Source organism: Pelobates fuscus, chromosome 2, assembly GCF_036172605.1.
Source record: "Pelobates fuscus isolate aPelFus1 chromosome 2, aPelFus1.pri, whole genome shotgun sequence".
NCBI classification, from domain to species: Eukaryota; Metazoa; Chordata; class Amphibia; order Anura; family Pelobatidae; genus Pelobates; species Pelobates fuscus.
The window spans coordinates 201,283,787-201,304,305 of NC_086318.1; the positions used below are offsets into that span (position 1 = coordinate 201,283,787).

General features: G+C 39.7%; 1 protein-coding gene across 1 annotated transcript in view; it reads left to right on the forward strand.

The window, feature by feature from the left end:
- Positions 1-20,519, forward strand: part of UTRN (utrophin) — a 583,870-nt gene that overhangs the window by 84,141 nt on the left and 479,210 nt on the right. The window contains exons 12-17 of the mRNA XM_063443106.1: positions 170-289; positions 3,873-3,974; positions 7,271-7,378; positions 9,179-9,358; positions 11,998-12,167; positions 12,994-13,117. Coding sequence (XP_063299176.1) covers positions 170-289; positions 3,873-3,974; positions 7,271-7,378; positions 9,179-9,358; positions 11,998-12,167; positions 12,994-13,117 — 804 coding nt within the window. The remainder of the gene's footprint in view (positions 1-169; positions 290-3,872; positions 3,975-7,270; positions 7,379-9,178; positions 9,359-11,997; positions 12,168-12,993; positions 13,118-20,519) is intronic.

Sequence of the window (20,519 nt, forward strand, 5' to 3'; positions counted from 1 at the left end):
AAATGGAAACATTGTTTAATTCATGCTTCACTAATGCACTAAGATGGAGATGTCCAGTTACAGGATAAAGAGGAGTGGATTTCTACATCTAACATGCTCACCATGACAAGACCTTCTCTTATTGTTCAACTTTTATTTAACTCTGTATTCCTTCTTATTCCTTTACTAGAAATTGCAAAATGACCTTGAGACAGAGCAGGTGAAGGTGAACTCTCTAACACACATGGTGGTTATTGTTGATGAAAACAGTGAAGAAGGTGCCACCATAGCACTGGAAACTCAGTTACAGGTAAATACATTTTATTGTAAAGAGGAGTATAATCTAATAGGAATAATTGTTGGAGTAAAAGCCTTTGTAAAGTGTATCTGATTAATACAATCTAAGTACCATTTTTAAATGTTATTGCTGATGAGGTTTACCTTTTCAAACATAGAAATATTTAGCACTAGATTTCCCTGTAGACTCAGTAGAAATTACCATGGCGTGTGTTGGGCAACCACTGGACCCCATAATATTTCTTTACATTATTTATGTAACAAATTTATGTCATAAAAATAACGGGGGCGGGGCTTATCAACCGTCCTGACCAGACGCCATTTTTCCAAGCTCCCTACAATCTGAACTAAATCTAGAAGATATCTACGAACCTGAGCCCAATCCGGCCATCACACAAACACAGCCGGGGTCAGGGGAGCAAGCTGCAGCGATAGATGCCCTTTTTCCAACCACCCAAGTTGGCCCGACGGAAACCCAGAACCGGGGCCTACAACACGCTACAAGGCCTGGGGAGTCTCCTGGAAGGCATCGCAACGACTAGTGCGGAGCAGCCCTACACCCAAACGCTGCCGGCCACACCACATAATATACAGAGCATGGGTAGGCGCTCCCAAAAGACACACACCCCAGCGGACGGAAGAGATATAGGTGCCATGTTCCAAAGGCCAATGCAATCTAGGCCCTATACCGCAAGCGACAGCCCCGACGGGGAGCAGGCCTTTGCACCGCAACAAAACAGGCCCGAAGGCTCACAACACTCACCACCACCGCAGTCTGAGCCACAAGACTCACCCGACGACTCATCACCTACCACAAAAAAGGACTTAAAACTCCTCCTAGCCGAAATACATAAGATACTTGCGGTTGATTCGGCCATCCTCAAAAGGGAGGTCCGGGCGGTATCGGAGAGAGTCGGAACCAATGAAAAATCCATAACAGAGGTACAATCTCACCTTTCCTCAATGCAGACATCTATACAAACACTGCAAACACAGCAACAATATATGTCATTTAAGCTCACCACATTGGAAGACCGCCAGAGATGTACCCACATTAAGATCAGGGGAATCCCCACAGAGATCACAGCAGAGGAGCTACCCCACTACATTAGAAGAATGTTAGCCACAATCCTGTCGCACGCAGCGGCCAAAAAGGTAGCAATCAACAGCGTATACCGTCTCCCAAGCCCATCTCACCTACAGCCCACCGCAGCGCGAGATGTCATCCTCCGTTGCACCTCACTGCCTGACAAGCTCCAGGTAATGTCCGCACTAAAAAGCAAAACACCCCTTACCTTTGAAAACGCGGACCTTACCTTCTTTCAGGACTTAACACGGGCCACGCTCCTTTACCGCAAATCATTTAGCTCGGTCACGACACGGCTACGAGCAGCAGGGCTGACCTACCGATGGGGATTGAACGGCTCCCTGACAGCGACTCAAGGCGGGACGGTACACACTTTGCCATCCATGGCTGAAGCATCAACATTCCTGGAGACCCTGGGACTATCACACCCAAACTTGTCCTCCACCTCGGGAGCAACGGCGGCAACATGGAACCCTGCCTCCATAACACCATTCGTTCCAAGATCGACGAACAAGCAAGGAACGGACAACCCCGAATGACAAACTGAATACACTACTGTTCACACAATGTTATAATTTCAATTTCACTTTATTTGAATATTTTGTTATATGTCTTCAGATGCTGATCAATCTTTGCCCCTTGGGTACAGATCTAATACATGAACACGCCGGCCTAGACGGCGAATACAGAGACCACAGTACATAGTGGATTATACTCTCACCCCCCCCCCCCCCGTGACCCCCTTGGTCAGGGGCTCTTAACCCGTATACATACACCAGCGAGCACATAACCCATAACTCGAGCCACTTGGCTCAGAGCTCACACCGTATGTACTAATTCCCTTAGTCTCAAATAAGCATGACGTCCTAAAAATCTTGAATTAGAAGGTAACCATTACCACCTCCTCGCATCTCTTAGATAGTCTGACCTTGTATAATGTTGTAATGTTGTGCCTTGAAAGAGTCTGATATAAGTTTAAAATTGTGCATGCAATATGCCCCATGTTTGTGTAAATTAAACCACTTGCTGTAGCTGTTTTGGCTTCGCAAGCTGTACTGCCAATAACTGCACGCAAAAATAAAGAATATATATAAAAAAAAATAACATAAATAATCAAAAATCTTCATTAATCTTCATTTTTAAATGCTTTGTAATAACAACTAAATCACTTTAAAAAAACAACTATTTTTATATTTGTACTTTTGCATAGAGTACAAGGAGACAACATCTCTGGGCTTTTAAAAATAAATACAGTGTTTTTTTTTTTTTTTTTTTTTAAAAAGACTTTGGTAGTATGTGATATTCATCAGCTCCTTCATAATTATTTTTGTACATATTGCTTATTTCCCCCCAAAATAAACACTTGTATTATGTTTGTTTTAGGTGAACCTTCATGAGCTGTTACTTGGCATTTTATATTTTATTTTACTTTGATAACCACTTGCTTTCTTAAATTGGATTTGACACAGAATGAAGCTCTAGCTCATTTCTTCAAATAATTGTTTCCTTCTTTCCACATGTATTTCATTTGACAGCTATCTGCATGCAGAAATCACAATTTGAGTTTCAAATAAAATGAAACATCTCTAGATGAAACAAAATGAAACATCTCTAGAATGACAATTTTGAGTAAACCATTATGAAATTTATTTGCCAAATGGAGCGAAAAATATTGTAAAATATAGGGCTTATATGCAGATGTAAGAAACATATAGTTAAAAAAAAAAAAAAAAGATAAATCGTTTTCTAAAGCTGAATTTTCTTTCCTTTGGAAAAACAAACTAGCAAATATTTTGTATAAACATTGGCTTGGCAAAATTCATGAGCTGTATGTATTGGGATCTTTATGGGGTAAACCACAGATTTGACTACATCCATGGTAAGTATATCATTGCATTGCACTTTGTAAGATTTAAATATTTAAGTACTTTGTTTACACCCAGTGCTTTTTGGTCCTCTTCTGCTTTTTCCTCTTTTCAGCTTGTCCCCATCCTATGGGTGGCCTCACAATGTGATTACTTTTTTTAAAGACATTACATGTTTTTGTTACTTTTTATTTCATTAATGTTTGATTATATTTCCTTTGTTTTACAATGCATTGTTTGAAATAAATAGATATATTGCTTCTCAAAGATGAACACATAGATACGTTTACAGATAGGAAGAAGATAGATAACAGAAATAATTTAAGAGAGATAATAGATGACAAATAGAGAGAGAGAGAGATAGCAGACATAAATAAAGTGATAGATAAATAGATACTCTAATTTGCTTACCAGGCTATCGGTAATGTTTGCAAATATATATTTTTAAAACTAAAATAAATTCAAGGGCAGATTTAGTGATTTAATTTTAATGCTAAAATAATAAACAAAGGAAGGTCACCTGAGACCTTGAATTAGCAGTGGGTATATAATGTTGAAGGAAAATGCAAAAAAAATCAAATCAATGAATCAATCAATTGCAAATGAACATTTCATAGTTTAATGTTCGACTCTCTCTTCTACAGAGACTTGGAGAGCGCTGGGCAGCTGTTTGCCGCTGGACAGAGGAACGCTGGAGTAATTTGCAAAAAATTCTAATCTTGTGGCAACAATTATTGGAAGAACAGGTACAGGCAAAACACTGATAACAGGTGCCATATATTGCGAGGTGCATTGGACAATACCAAATAAGTAACATTGTGACCTTTACCTCCCAGACACAAAATTATGTATTTGTGATTTGAACGTAGAAAAGTAGGCCACAAATAATCCACATGAGGATGATTGATACTCAGTTAACTAAATCCATCATTGCCTCAATATCCAAGGCATTCTTCATCTCAATTCAAGTGTAAATTGGAAATAATAGCAAAAATCTTGCTAGCCTATGTCGCTTAAGGAAACATGTCTGATAATAATGTAATTTTATCTTCGGAGGCTGTTGAGATTAAAAGCTTTGTTACAACATTTAAAGTTTTGTTGATGTATTGTTTTAGTGATTACCTCATTATTTAATGAATATTGGTAGAATGAAAGCAAGAATGTATTTTTTTTCAATATATATGAGAGTGATACACTAAGTACCATAACAACCTCAGCTCATTATAGTGGTTAATGTGCTGTGGGTTTTTGAGCATTAATCCCCCAATGTTTGTGTCAAAGCCCTTTTTGAGTAATCTGACCAGAAACAGGACTTTACTCCTTACTTTTTCACTTGTATACTAAGGAAGTTGAACTTTTTGCTTTATCAGTCCAAAGCTGTTCAACCATGCATGGCTGTGATATGCTGGGAGCTTTGGGGATATTTAATGGTGCTTAGGGTGTCCCTTTTTTTATTAAATAATTATGTCTTACAGTGGAATGTTTTTCTGCTTGTTCTCATCAGCAGCTTTCGCAATACACAGTGACATTAAAAAGATTGCGTGATTATATAAAACATAGTGAGGTTTAAAAAGTACTTAAAGGACCACTATAGTGCCAGGAAAACAAATTCGTTTTCCTGGCACTATAGTATTAAAAGGTCCCCCACACCCTCATGGCCCCCCTCCCGCCGGGCTGAAGGGGGAGGAAGGGGTTAAACACTTACCTTTCTCCAGCGCCGGGCTCCCTCGGCACTGGGGACTCTCCTCCTCCTTTGGACGTCATCGGCTGAAGGCGCATGCGTGGCAAAAAACGCACGCATTAAGTCAGTCCATAGGAAAGCATTCTCAATGCTTTCCTATGGACGCTGGCGTCTTCTCACTGTGAAAATCACAGTGAGAAGCGCCTCTAGCGGCTGTCAATGAGACAGCCACTAGAGGCTGGATTAACCCATATGTAAACAGCAATTTCTCTGAAACTGCTATGTTTACAGCAGGCAGGGTTAACCCTAGAGGGACCTGGCACAACGTCATTAAGATGAAGTGGTCTGGGTGCCTATAGTGGTCCTTTAAGTTTTAGAAAAAAAAAGTTTTTCTAATTTCTGTAACATTCTGACAAAATTGCATTATGTCAGATGATAGATCTGTAATTATAGATTTTTTTTTAAAATCCAAATGGTATGTGCAGGAGAGAAACCTTAAAACTGGCTTCCACTTTTGATTATCTTTATCCTAAAAGGATGCTATAGGCACCAAAACCAAGTCTCACTGCTAAATTCTCTGCCATTTAGGAGTTAAATCACTTTTATTTATACAGTCCTAGTCACATTTTGCTGCATGTGACTTGCACAGCCTTCCTAAACACTTCTTGAAAAGGAACCTAGTTATTCGAGGTTCTTTAATTGCAAAGTATGTTTAATCTAGAATTCCTTATCTCCTGCTCTGTTAATAATTTGCTAGACCATGCATTCGTCTCCTCTGTGTGATTAAAGTTCTATTTACAGAGCACTTACGGAGACATACATAAAGACAAAGGCACACCCACTCTCTCTCTCTCTTTCTAAAAAATTTTTTTAAATATTGTGACGGACCACCTGGCACCCTGACTGGGTGCCTCCGCCAATCGCTGCTTCCTTAGTACTTATCGAGTACCACAAACACCGCACCAGACACTATCAGCACTGTAGTCCCCTCTTCCAGCGTTACAGCTTGGTTGGGGTCTCGCTGTCCTCCACCCACCCTGGACCCAAGACAAGGATCCAGCTTCCAGTGGGTAGACCTCTCCTCCAAGAGAGTGTAGCAATATGCTCTTAAAAGAGCAAGTGATTATAATCCCAGGGGAGTATAGTGATATAGCAATCCCCAGAGTGATACAACCGTTCCCCCTCACACATGAGATGACTCTATTTTGAGGGTAAGCAGGAATTCATTTATTGGCAGCCACAACTGGCCTTATATGAGGTTCCTCATGCAAGTGCCCAATGCAAGGGGCACTCCCTCCTGGACCTGAGAGTAGACTACAGTAAAAACATACACACACAATTACATTGGCTTTCAGGTCCAGGACACTCCCACATAAAACAAGATAATCCCTCCTCTGTGCCTGGGAGATAATTGAGTCAGGAACTGAAATAAACTCAATTATCTCCAGGCACAGAAAACATTAATTTTTACAAAACACCCACAAAAGTTACAACATATCCAAAAATCACCCAGATCGGTTCAGGGGTTCAGGAATTTCCTGGAAGTCATAATTTGACTGACTGCACGCATGGTCCCATGCCAAAAAAAGTTCCAGAGAATCAGAGCTTGCGGTCGGTCTAGTACGCTAGTTTAAAAACTGAACAAACTACCAAACGTAGTCAATGTTCTTACCCTGGAGCTTGTTCACCTTGTTCGTGGGAACGTTTCCACCCAACAGTGCCCTTCTAAGTTGTGTAGAACCGAACGCAGGCGATCCTGGTAGTCTAGCGGAGTTCGGGAGTTTCAGTGTCTGAAAACAGTTCCATGAACTCGATGACCAAAACGCTGCTGCCTGCGTTCGCGGGAACAAGATGGCCACCACCTCTTGGTCGTTCATGCGAACAGCGGCCACCCAGACCGACATTTAGAACACTGCTGTGGAAAGTGTTACAAAATAGGTGTGGTCTCTGGTTCGTGCGCCTGTTCGTTTCTTTTTTATCTTCCCTAGCTGGTTGTGCCCTGTTCAGAGTAGGAAGGCAGGCAGCAGCTTGTTAACTCTTGCAGGGCTGGTCCTGCACTCCCAGGCACAGAATCTGTGTAGGTGCCTCCATGCCCCCTCCCGTTTTCATGGTTAGATTGTCATATTCCACACTTCCCTACCTGATCTAGTGTGTTGCTTCCGCTCTCGGATGAGATTCAACATAGAGGCCAGGGCGGAGAGCAGCATAGAGGAAAAAGATCACAGATTTGGCCCTTCCACACACACAAGAGATATCTAGGGCTACAGAGCCCCTCATTTATAGCACTAGCTCCCCTCTAGCACGGTACCTGTATGCAAGGTATGTGCTTTGGTAGTTTAACTCTTTGCTGTCTTTCCACAGTGTTTGTTTAAATCATGGCTATCCGAGAAAGAAAAATCTTTAAGTAAAATCCAAAGAAGTAACTTCAAAGACCAAGCAGAGCTTAGTGCCAGCGTGAGAAGGTTGGCGGTAAGTATTTGTGTTATTTAAGGAATGTGCTCTCTTTAGATGTGGACAGTTCAGCAGAAATATGATTGAGGAAACCTAGCTTCAAGTGGTAATAAGGACATATTCCCCCTCTCCCTCTCTCCCAGTTTCATTGTTGATGCTATGCATCCTTCCAAGTTATGAATTAATCTTCATTTCTGTTAGCCATGAAATTGTGCAACATAAACAAGCCATAATGCATTTTCATACTTATTATAGCTGGAGTTTTGCACACACAATTCTGAACAGTCTATGAAGAACAAACATCATAAATTTCAACGCTTAAAAAGGTCCAGACTGCCAGTAGTATATTCAGTGGTAATAGGTAAAGATCATGTTATCATTTCTTTTAGAGCAGTTTATTATTAGTACGGAGTGGCATTACACATGGATTTTTTTTCTGTTGTAAACCCATTTTAAATTGTGAGCATTGTGATGTAAAGCTCTGTTAGTATGTGTTCATTATTTATTTTGTTTAATGTTGCTTAGTTTCTGCCAAAAAGGGAAACAGGCTTATCCTGCTATTCTTAATAAATACTGTAACAAAGTGTGGTAAGTGCTCTATAAAAGAGATTTTTGGGTCTTACTAGAAATGTTGATGTAGCGTGGCAGTATTTTTCTTTCTACATTTCCATGAATCTTTAGTAAAAAAAACAACCCAATAGCTAACAAACTCATCACATGATTATCTTATCCTACTTTTTTGCTAAATAACGTAGTATGGACTGCTTTGTTACATATTATTTAAAGGGACACTATAGTCACCAGTGCAACTACATGTATTCCTGACCCTATATTGTTAACACGACCATCTAGCCCCCCTGGGCTCCTCATGCCTCCATAAATATAGTAAAAATCTTACTGTATTCAAGCCAGAAGCTGTAAATCTGCATGCTGTTAGACTCAGGAAAAACAAGCAGTCTGCTGACATGTGATAGCCCGATCCAATCACAGTGCTTCCCCATAGGATTGGCTGAGACTGACAAGGAGGCAGATCAGCGACAGAGCCAGCATGATTCAAACACAGCCCTGGCCAATCAGCATCTCCTCATAGAGATGAATTGAATCAGTGAATCTCTATGAGGAAAGTTCAGTGTCTGCATGCAGTGGGAGGAGATACTGAATCACAGGATGCTCATGCACAGCAGATCTGAGTGGATAGAGGCATATTATGTCTCCATCAACTCAGAAGTCCCTATGGTTCACTCTGAGTGACTGCAACTGGAGGTGTTCCTAGCTTTCAATGTAAACACTGAATGTTCTCAGAAAATACAGTGTTTATATGAGAAAGGCTGCAGGGAGCTATAGTTCTCACCTGAACAACCTCATTAAGCTGAAGTTGTTCAGGTGACTATAGTGTCCCTTTAACCCCTTAAGGACACATGACATGTGTGACATGTCATGATTCCCTTTTATTCCAGAAGTTTGGTCCTTAAGGGGTTAATCATATTACATGCAGTTCTTCTCATGAGTTAGTTTTCCTTTTGCCACTATCCATAAATCACTTGTAGATGCTAAAACTGAGAACAGGAAGATCCAGGCAGCCAGAGTTTAAGGTATCTGCAATGATCAAGGGGTATAGCTCCAGTAGCCACTTTTTTGGAATAGGGTAGGATGCAGCCTAAGGTGACAAAGAGAAAACAAACCAATTTGTGCCTGTTTGGTACTAGAATTTGTGCTCCACCACTTTTTATTGATAACTTGCACAACTTTTAAAAGTAAATGTGTTTTTTTGTATAATAATACTAATATTAAATGTTGAAGCTGTTGTTCTGGTTCCAGGATTTAAAGGAAGAATTGGGAAGAAAGAAGCAGACTTTAGACCATCTCCATGAGATAGCTCAGGATGTGGTCCAGCTTGCTAGCAATGCCAAGGCTTCTAGGAAACTTATGGATGATATGGAAGATCTGGCTCAAAGATGGGATGGCTTGGTGCATCAATTAGAAGACTACACTAATCAGGTATCCTGCATGATTAAAACGTTACTGCAAGCACCATGGCCACTTATAGTGATTTGAAGTGTTCATGTTGTCTGGAGTCTGCATGTGCAGAGAGTAACAGAGTTCAGATTTGTACAGGAGCTCAGTGAGGTTAATGCTGGCTACTCACTATGGATCCATCCTAGCAGCAGCAAAAGATCATCACCATCTTGGTTGCACAGGGGTGAGTATACTGTAGGATTACAGGCCTTTGCCTTGTCCAGATCCTCTGTATTCTTCAGCTTGGAAGCAGGATCGATATTCAACCTGGCAGAAACACTGACTTCGGGTTAGGATAGACTTAATAAAGAGTCCTGCTGGCATGTTGCTTCAGGAGCCGAGCCAATGACTGAGCTTGAACATCCAAGTACTTGTTTGTATGTGAGTAGAAACTTGGAGGTGTTGGTAGACCGTACTGCCTCTCAGTTGTGTGAGTTTAAAAAATGCTGCAATTATGCCATTTGGCTTATGTATAATTGACATCAGTATTGTCGGGGGCCTGCATGCTGTCTACTCCATCTTAGATGTAGCGTGCCTTTGTCGGTACAGGTCTATATTCAAAGCCCCAACCAGGAATGGCAAACGGGAGGCGTCCATCTCCTGCTTGCCAGCCACACTAGTAGGCCACAGAAAAAGACATAGTGATTTTGATTGGAATGTTCTGTTTGCCCCTAATAAAGGTGCACATTGTACTGCACCGAAACGCGCGTTGGGCGTTTTGTTTGGAGTGTGTTTAGTGCACTTATCACTATGTACTGTATGTCTATGACCTATTTCCTATATCACTTTCCTGTACATTGTAACAAAGGGTTATCAAAAGTGCTACAAATAAGCCTAATTATTAAAGCTTGTATATTAATATTTTAAGCACGTCTGGATAATCCCATGGTTATCCATTATCTATACTAGGTAGAAGAGTAGTCTTGACCGGCTAGTATATTTCACTTGCACTGGGGATATATGTGGTTTGTGTATGTATTGGCGCATGCAGAGTGGACTGTGATCCCATTTACCATAGGATACTGATTAAATTTTTCCAGTTTTTACCTCATCCACTTTATTGTGGATTAGGTGAATCTTTTCTGTGTTATTATTATTAGGGTTAAGCCCTTTGGACACTACTGGAGTGTCTACACTGGTGTCTGCTCTGCTCAGTGGTCAGGCCCCGCGCCCCCAAACCATTTACATTTAAACTTTAATGCTTTCTTTAACAAATGTACCTATCTCAGAATATTTTCATGCCAAAAAAGTGTTGGGTCAGTCTTTCTCTCTAATTGTAAATTTGTAGCACTGCCAAGTCTGTCATGCTTCCCTAACTGTTAATATTACTCAAATAAAACTGCCAGGATCTCCAAACCTCTTTATATTTGTCAGAGCGGCCTTTCCGTGCTGCAGTGCACTCCTCCATCTTGTGGATCTCCTACACCCGGCTTTGAGGTTTGATATGTAGCGTATTCGTAAATACCCGTCTGCATACCAGTCTTGTAGCAAGTAGTTATCTGTGGGGTTTTTTGACAGCTTAAAAAAACTTTATTCTCCTTTGATCTCTATAAATAACACATTATTTACACCACTCTCTGAAGCTGTAGATATTCTAGTGAGTGAAAATTCCAAGATATCAGCTGTTTCTTCAATACTGGAATTACTTTGTCTTCACTCAATAGTCATAACATAAACAAAATTTCTTAGTGCACATGTTTTGTGCATTGCATGCTTTAGAAATGGATTTAACCCCTTAACCCCTTAAGGACCAAACTTCTAGAATAAAAGGGAATCATGACGTGTCACACATGTCATGTGTCCTTAAGGGGTTAAAGGGAAACTCCAGTGCCAAGAAAACAATCAGTTTTCCTGGCACTGGAGGTACCCTCTCCCTCCCACCCCCCAATCCCTGGTTACTGAAGGGGTGAACCTCTTCAGTCACTTACCTGAGGCAGTGATGATGTCCCTCGTCGCTGTCTCCTCCTCCGCGCTGCTCCTCCTCTGCATTGCGTAGGCCGGTGGGCGAGACTGATCCCGCCCACCGGCCGAGGAGACCTAATGCGCATGCGCGGCAATGCCGCGCATGCGCATTAGCGCTCCCCATAGGAAAGCATTGAAAAATAATTTCAATGCTTTCCTATGGGGAAATGAGCGACGCTGGAGGTCCTCACACAGCGTGAGAACGTCCAGCGACGCTCTAGCACAGGTTTCCTGTGCTATGAAGGAGGAAGTGAGTAGAAAGCCACTAGAGGTGGAGTTAACCCTGCGATGTAATTATTGCAGTTTATAATAAACTGCAATAATTACAGTTGCAGGGTTAGGAGTAGTGGGAGTTGGCACCCAGACCACTGCAATGGTCAGAAGTGGTCTGGATGCCTGGAGTGTCCCTTTAAGGTCCCATGACATGTGTGACATGTCATGATTCCCTTTTATTCCAGAAGTTTGGTCCTTAAGGGGTTAAAAGCATAATAATACATTCCATCAAACCTAATGAACTTGCCGCTTAATGTGTGTCAGTGTAGTGTTAATACATTCTCATTTGTCTTATAGTTTGGATCATTTGATTTTGTATAGTATACGTTTGTGTATTTTATCTATTCTCATTTTAAACTGTCCCCTATGCTTTATTTTATTTGTAGGTCACTGAATCAGTAACCACCCTAGGGGTAACACAAGTGTCACACAAGGTGGTCATTGAGACTATGACTGTTAAAGAACACAGCAGCATTAATATCATCAAACAAGAGCTTCCTCCTCCCCCACCTCCTAAGAAACGTCAGATGTACTTGGACACTGAGGAGAAGAAAAAGTGAGTTCTAAAATATTGCAACCTTTAAAAAAAAAAGTATTAATGCAATTTATTTTAGTAAAAACCCTATCTTAAATGATTTAACTTAGCTGAGAAACTGTTTAAAGCAGGTTTCCATACTTGGCCTACGTTTATAAGGGTCAGTGGGGGAAATTCCTGGTTTAAGAGACCAAGAGCTCTGTTCATCGTCCTCTGACCTTGTGCAAAGGAGATTTAACTTTATCATAGTCAAGCATGAAACAGCAACTCCAAACATAGTGACTGCTCTTGGAGTGTGCTTACTAAGCATTCAACAGCTATATTAGTTGAAGCTACTCTGCCTCTCCAACAGATAGCTGAAGAATCAATGAATCCAACTTAGTGTTTATACTTTAAACAATTAACATTCCTTTGAGTCAGTAAACACTGAATCAAAGGATTGTGTGCCTCACTAAGCTCTGTTTTTTCGACGGTACTATTTATTATGATAATTAATAAATTACACACTAATGATTGCATTACATTGTGAAAATTAACGACAAAAACTGGAAACCACCAATAACAAGTGTATATGTTGGCTTTATTAATATTTCCAGTTACTAGCAAGTACTAAAAGATTTCATCATAGCCAGAACTTATAGTTTGATATGGAACTTTAGTCGAGTAACTACAAAGGACATCAAATTCTGGGACAGTAAAACTGGGAAAATGAAGATGAAAAGGTGGCACTTGATGTCTCACAGATTTTTTTTAAGGCATGCGGAAACCTGTGTGTTAAGACGTTACTGGGTGTTAAACATGGCCTATTTAAATGCCAACCATTTTCTTCTTTATTTATTTTTATCAGGTTTGACGAGGAATCTGCCAAGTTGTTGAATTGGATGATTAAAACCAGAGCTACCATTCAAGCTGCTGAGATCAGTGACTATAGAAAGATTAGAGAGACATCAGACATAAAAGAAAGGCTAAAGGTAAAACGAGGAGTGAGGAGGATGTTGCCATGAATAAGGGGTTTTGTCTCTTTTAAACTCTGTATCAGCTGTATGTATGATCTGTAGTCATCGGGTTCCTTTAGAACTGGTGTTGGCTGCCCATGCTATCAAAGAGAAGATAAGGAAAACATCTACAGTATGTGTGCATGAATATTCATTGGGAATCTTTTGTCTCCTTCTCATTATTGCTGGACAGGTTTATTAAGGGGAAATGTAAATTTTTCTGCAATAAGTTTATTTCAGATTTTATTTTCATGTCTGCGATGAATATCCACATTCCTTTTGCAAATATTTTTAATGTGATATGAAATAATTTACTTAGTTTATGTTACTGTTCCATTTTTTTGAACCAAGAAATTTAGATTTTGCTTGTTTTCATGTGTCTCCTTGAAGTATGTAGAATGTCTACATACATTTCAATTAAATATTAACCATCATTTTAACTAGCTTTTGATTGAATATACAGCTCTGGACGGCCCTTATGGGTGACATCAGTCGGATAAGCAAATTGTCTAAGATCTCTCTGTAATCCATTGTGTGAAATGGACACACGGATTGTATCCATATAGAAAGTTTATTTAATGACTGGTACTTGGCTCTTGTGTGACCTTACGGCACTAGTCAGGAAAAGCTCATGTGAAACCTGAGGGGAGACTTAACGAATGGCAAGCTACTGAGTTTGTGTTTATTGTGTATTCTTATAGTCTCTGCTTGTGTTTGCTTTAACCCCTTAAGGACACATGACATGTGTGACATGTCATGATTCCCTTTTATTCCAGAAGTTTGGCCCTTAAGGGGTTAAAGGTGAAAAATAATTTTGATTTATGATTTAGCCAGATTGGAGAACAGTGCAACATAATGGTTTATGTGGAATTTGAGGAACAAGCGCATATCCTATCTGACCATAATTTATGAGCAGCAATAATGTTTGTTGCACAATCCATTTTTCTGTCATAGGATCTAAAGAAGGTTTGATTTTGAACAGAATATTTAGTTCTGGTATAATATATGGATAGTAGTCTTTTCAGTGTGAAGGTCAAATGAGAGATTGGGATCTAACTACATGCTGAGATATTTAAATATGTTAACTCTGGCCAGCAATATAACTGTGCAAAGCATGACTTTGTTTTAAAAGAACACACCAGCACCATAACCACTAATGCAAGAGGGAGCACCTGATACCATTACCACTATAGAGCATTGCAATGGTTATGGTGCTTACTTAGAGTGTTTCTTTAATGCTTGATTGGGAATTAAACACATCTTTATGTTATGGCTAGGGCAGTGCTAGGGAAACTTGAGCCAATGTAAAACACACATCTTCAAAACCCTACAAGGGTCCCTCACAAATTCTACTTATTTACACCTGCACTCTAATATGCATCTTGACACACATGGATGAATACATTAAGAGACATATAGTTTGAAACGTACATACATACACACTTACACATTAAAATACACAAGTTTACAGATGCATAGATAAACAAAGGCCCACACAGGCAAAAGCGGGTACACACAAAACAGAGGCATACATAGACAGGGACATACAAACTCAGGCACATAAGGGCACACATAGACATATACAGAAACACACTCTGGCACATGCACACACAAACAGACTTGGGCATACATAGATATGCACAGATATACACAAAACACATTCATAGAAGAACACTATAGGAATATTTTTTTTTTACCACAGCCTGTGCTCTAAAACAGGACTGGATCTCCAGGCCCATGGAATAGGCCCATTGTTGTTGTTTTTTTTTTTTTTTTTGGTTTTTTTACACACTACTGTTCACATACTCCCGATTAAGCATTGAAACTTAAGAGGGATCTATGGAAAAAAAAAAGTTGTGGACTGGCTGACAATAAAATTAGTTAAGGTAATGTCCCCTTTCTTCTACACTGACTACATTCACCTTTTCTCTGTCCCAGACTGTATAACAGGAGTTACTTCCTGCTAGTAAAAAGTAAGGAGAGGAGTGGACAAGTGAGTGCTAGGGGACAGTCCTTCTAAATCGTGGAGTAAGTGCATCATTAGACGCATTCATGCCAGGCTTGCCATCCAATTCTTTGGGCAGACATGCCCCATTTTGGGGCATGTTCAGCCCTTTTTGGCAGTTCTGGTTATGTGATTGGGGGTCAGTGGCACACCCTTTTCCCCTGCCCATTGACTTCCTGCTTCACTGAAAACTGCTGTTAGGGGGCATGAATTTACTTGAAAGATGAAAACATAAATTAGAGAGAGATTAACTCAGGGTATGTGTTTTCTTATAGCAGCATCCTATGAGTTTCACTCTTGCACCACCTCTATTAGATACATGACACTTTGAAGGTGTTACTGTTTTTGTGTTTCTGGTCGATAAGATTCTGAAATTAGGCCCATCATAATTGTCAGCAACAGGCCCACACTGGGCTCCTAATTTGGCCCTGCTCTAAGCAATGTAATGGTGAGCGTTTCACAGTAAACTTTTGCAAGACCAGCATATGAAAGCCTCTCCCTCTATAGCATGCACAGAGTGAGGAGAGGAGGCAGAAAGTCTCAAATCTTATGCTACTCTCATCGACATATTGTTGAGCCCTGGATAGGAGCGGAAGCAGCATAGTGATAGAGATGGTGCCATATTACCCACGTCATTATCTTAAAGGATCACTACAGTGTCAGGAAAACAAACTAGTTTTCCTGACACTATAGCATCCTTAGGACTTCCCCTCCCCCCCCCCCCCCCACCCTCAGGGTCCCCTCCCTTGGTGCTGAAGGGGTTAAAACCCCTTCAGTTACTTACATTAATCCAGCGCCAGGCTCCCTCGGTGCTAGTGACTTCTCCTCCCCTGCCGACGTCAGCTCCCAAGTGGAGCGGAATGCGCATGCGCAGCAAGAGCCGCGCACGCATTCAAACAGTCCATAGGAAAGCATTTCTCAATGCTTTCCTATAGACGTTCTGCACGTTGCAGATGCGCCTCTAGCGGCTGTCAGGAAGACAGCCACTAGAGGTTATATTAACCCTGCAATGTAAACATAGCAGTTTCTCTGAAATTTCTATATTTACATCTGAAGGGTTAAAGCCTGGGGGACATAGCACCCAGACCACTTCATTGAGCTGAAGTGGTCTGGGTGACTATAGTGTCCTTTTAAGAGTACTGCTTTCACTACCAGCTAGGGCTAAACCAAGATACTGGGTGGGAGATCAGCATGGGTGAAATAGCTCCCCAGCTAAAATATTTGGTGCTGCACAACCTCACGTGCAGGGCTGTAGCCCCCAAAGGTCCTTCCTGTCACTGGCCCTATGTTATGGCATATTTGGTTGGCTTTTATAGATAATGGCATTGTGTGCCTTTATGTGCACAATTAAAGCATTGCAGACAAAGGGAAGGCTGTGAATAAATGACTCCAAATGTCACTGTTGAATGGAAGTGAAATACTTTAGCTTTTATTCAACAGGATACTATTGTGAACTATACCACCTTGTATTATTAAATTCTCTATTAATGCATTTCTTTAAAGTACAATCAGATTACAATAGAAAGAGTAGGTGGTATTGTGTATGGATACACCCTATAAATAGTTACAAAGAAACTAATACATTTCAGTGTGAGTAGTTTATCAGTAATAGATTAGCCATGCCCCGTTATTTGTAACTAAGGCCTACATTTAATAAAGCTTCCCAAATTATTCACCTACAAGAATTCCCATAGATGTTAATAATGACTTCTGTAGAGAAATTGTTTGGAAAGTTTTTGAATCATTTGGAAAGCTTATTAAATCGAGGCCAAGTGTTGAATAATTCAGAACAAATGGCTTGCTTATTCCTCATCTTCTGTCAGTGTGTAATTATTATTGTTTTCATTATTTACACCCTGTTCCAAATTATTATGCAAATTCTATTTAACCCCTTAAGGACAGAGCTTCAGAAGCTTGTCTTTCACTTAATGACAACGGCATTTTTTGAATTTTTTTGCTGTTTGCGTTCAACTGCAATTTGCATTTGACTAATTTATTGCACCGACACATATTATATACCGTGTTTTAAAGGACAGAAAGGGCTTTAATTTGATGTAACATATATATACATAAATGCTTATTTATTTTTAAAAAATACAGAAAAATGCAAAAAAAATGAAAAATGTTGTGTGTTTTTTTACAGTTTTTGCAATAATAATGTGTGCACAATTAGTGCAGGTTAAGGAAAATAATTAAAAATAAATTCATTTAGTTGTTCTGATTTACAGAATATATAATGTGTCTGGGATTTTAAGTTTTTTTGGTAGTTACAGGTCACAAAGCACAAGGAGTAAAATAAACTTTTAATGTGGAGCAATTTTAGAATTTGGTATGTTTGTCTTGTAAGCTTAATAGCCATAAAAGAAAACAAAATTGCCACACAAAAGTATATATTTATATAAAGTAGACACCACAGTCTATTTACCTAAGGTTGTTTTGACACTTTCTACATAGCCATTTCACCACCAATCTCTGCTAAATATTGGAGTAAAATTGTGTTTTTTGGGGGTTTTGGCACACAAACTTATAACAAAGAACTTCTCATGTGTATTTTGTAAAGTTGGGTGCTATTTTGTAAAGTTATTTTGTAAAGTTATTTTGTAAAGTTGTGTGCTATTCCTGTACAAAGTTTTATTTTGTGTTCAGTTACATCTGCTGAGTAAAATGACACCCCCATTGTATGTCTTTGGTACTATTTTGTGAAGCTACAGTGCCATACAGGAGACCTGTCCTTTTCAGTATTCACAGTAGAATTTTGAGAAACTGATTTAATGAGCCTATGCTTCCATTTGGGGTATTATAGTAGTTTGACTGTTAAAAAAAAACAAAAACACAAGGCCTACCATTTGTAAAAGTAGACACTCCAGGGTATCTCATAAGGTGCATATTGTGCCTTAACATGCCCCCATTTCTTTACCAATATATGCCAAAGTATGTGGTAAAAAATAATTTTGTGCATTTTTTACATACGGATTGCATTTTTGTTAGACATTTTGTATATTTCATATGTGCCACTAAGTTCAAACCCCCCAAATTATGCTCAGCTACGTCTTCTGAGTAAAAGGACACCCCCATTGTATGTCTTTGGCACTATTTCGTGAAGCTACAGTGCCATACAGGAGACCTGTCCTTTTCAGTATTCACAGTAGAAATTTGAGAGACGGATTTAATGAGCATATGCTTCCATTTGGGGTATTATAACAGTTTGACTGTTCAAAAAAAAAAACACAAAGGCCTACCATTTGTAAAAGTAGACACTCCAGGGTATATCATAAGGTGTATATTGTTCCTTAGCATGCCCCCATTTTTTCACCAATATATGCCAAAGTATGTGGTAAAAAATATTTTTAGGGCATTTTTTTTTTACATCCGGATTGCATTTTTGCTGGGCATTTTGTATATTTCATATGTGCCACTAAGTTCAAAACCCCCAAATTATGCTCAGCTAAGTCTTCTGAGTAAAAAGACATCCCCAATGAATGTATTTGGCACTATTTTGTGAAGCTACAGTGCCATATAGGAGACCAAGCCATATCAGTTTTTACAGAACTTTGAATTTTGACGCTGGGCCTATGTGCAATTTCCAAGCATCTTCGCAGGTTTTAAATTCAAACTACCCCACAAAGGCCTACCATTTCTTAAAGTAGACACCCCAGGGTATTTCAAAAGGCATATTTTGAACCTTAGCGTGGGATCATTTTTCCGCTAGCTTTTTCTGCCTTTTTGACACACAAAGTGAGTTTGCACAGTATATTTTGCAAACCTTATGTGTACCACCACTCTATAATACTTCATATGTTGCTCAGCTATGTCGGCTGAGTACAAAAATACCCCCGTATGTACCTTTGCCAGGTATATGTGGACATCGGAGGGGCACATTTGGGACACAGCCATTCCAGTTTTTTTTTTCCCAAGCTTTAAATATTTACGCTGTGCCCATGTCCCATTTTAGAGTATTTTACCAGGCTATATGATCCAAATACCCCATAAAGCCATACCATTTCTTAAAGAAGACATCCCAGGGTATTTCAAAAGGCATATTTTGAACCTTAGCGTGGGATCATTTTTCCGCTAGCTTTTTCTGCCTTTTTGACACACAAAGTGAGTTTGCACAGTATATTTTGCAAACCTTATGTGTACTACCACTCTATAATACTTCATATGTTGCTCAGCTATGTTGGCTGAGTACAAAAATACCCCCGTATGTACCTTTGCCAGATATATGTGGACATCGGAGGGGCACATTTGGGACATAGCCATTCCAGTTTTTTTTCAAACTTTAAATTTTTACGCTGTGCTTATGTCCCATTTTAGAGTATTTTACCAGGCTATATAATTCAAACTACCCCACAAAGGCATACCATTTCTTAAAGAAGACATCCCAGGGTATTTCAAAAGGCATATTTTGAACCTTAGCGTGGGATCATTTTTCCGCTAGCTTGTACCAGGTGTAGTGGTAATAAGCGTTTTTTCTGCCTTTTTGACACACAAAGTGAGTTTGCACAGTATATTTTGCAAACCTTATGTGTACCACCACTCTATAATACTTCATATGTTGCTCAGCTATGTCGGCTGAGTACAAAAATACCCCCGTATGTACCTTTGCCAGGTATATGTGGACATCGGAGGGGCACATTTGGGACACAGCCATTCCAGTTTTTTTTTTCCCAAGCTTTAAATATTTACGCTGTGCCCATGTCCCATTTTAGAGTATTTTACCAGGCTATATGATCCAAATACCCCATAAAGCCATACCAGTATAATACTGTGATCTGTGTTTTGATCACTGTAGGCAGTGATCGACTGGCAGGGAAGGGGTTAATTTTTATTTGGACTGGGTAAAGGGGGGTGTTTTTTTTTTTTTTTTACTTAAACGTTATTAAAACTTTTTTTTAACTTAATTTTTAACTTTTTAAACCTTATTTTGAAACGTTTTTTTAATGTTAACCCCTAGTTAGCCTAACACCAAATCCCCCAATTCCCCACTAACTTCCACCCTCCCCAGCTAGCGAAATATATAATTTTAAAATACTTAAATTAATTAATAAAATAAATTTAACCCCTGAGGGTTAAAAAAAAAAAAGTCAGATCATAGTAAAATGCAATCCCTGCCAATTGATCACTGTAGGGAAGGGGTTAATTTTTTATTAAAATGGTAAAGGGGGGTGGGATTTTAAATAAACTTTATTTTTTTTTTTTACACAGGGAAGCAGATCAGCACTGATCCGTCTCCCTGCACTTCACACTGAATCCGGAAGTGCAGGGAGGCGGAAGGTGAGTATACACAGCACATGTGCTCGCTCTGACATGCTGTCAGAACGGGCACATGTGCTGGGACAGCCCGATCCGGTGCTCCCGGTCTGCCTCTAATAC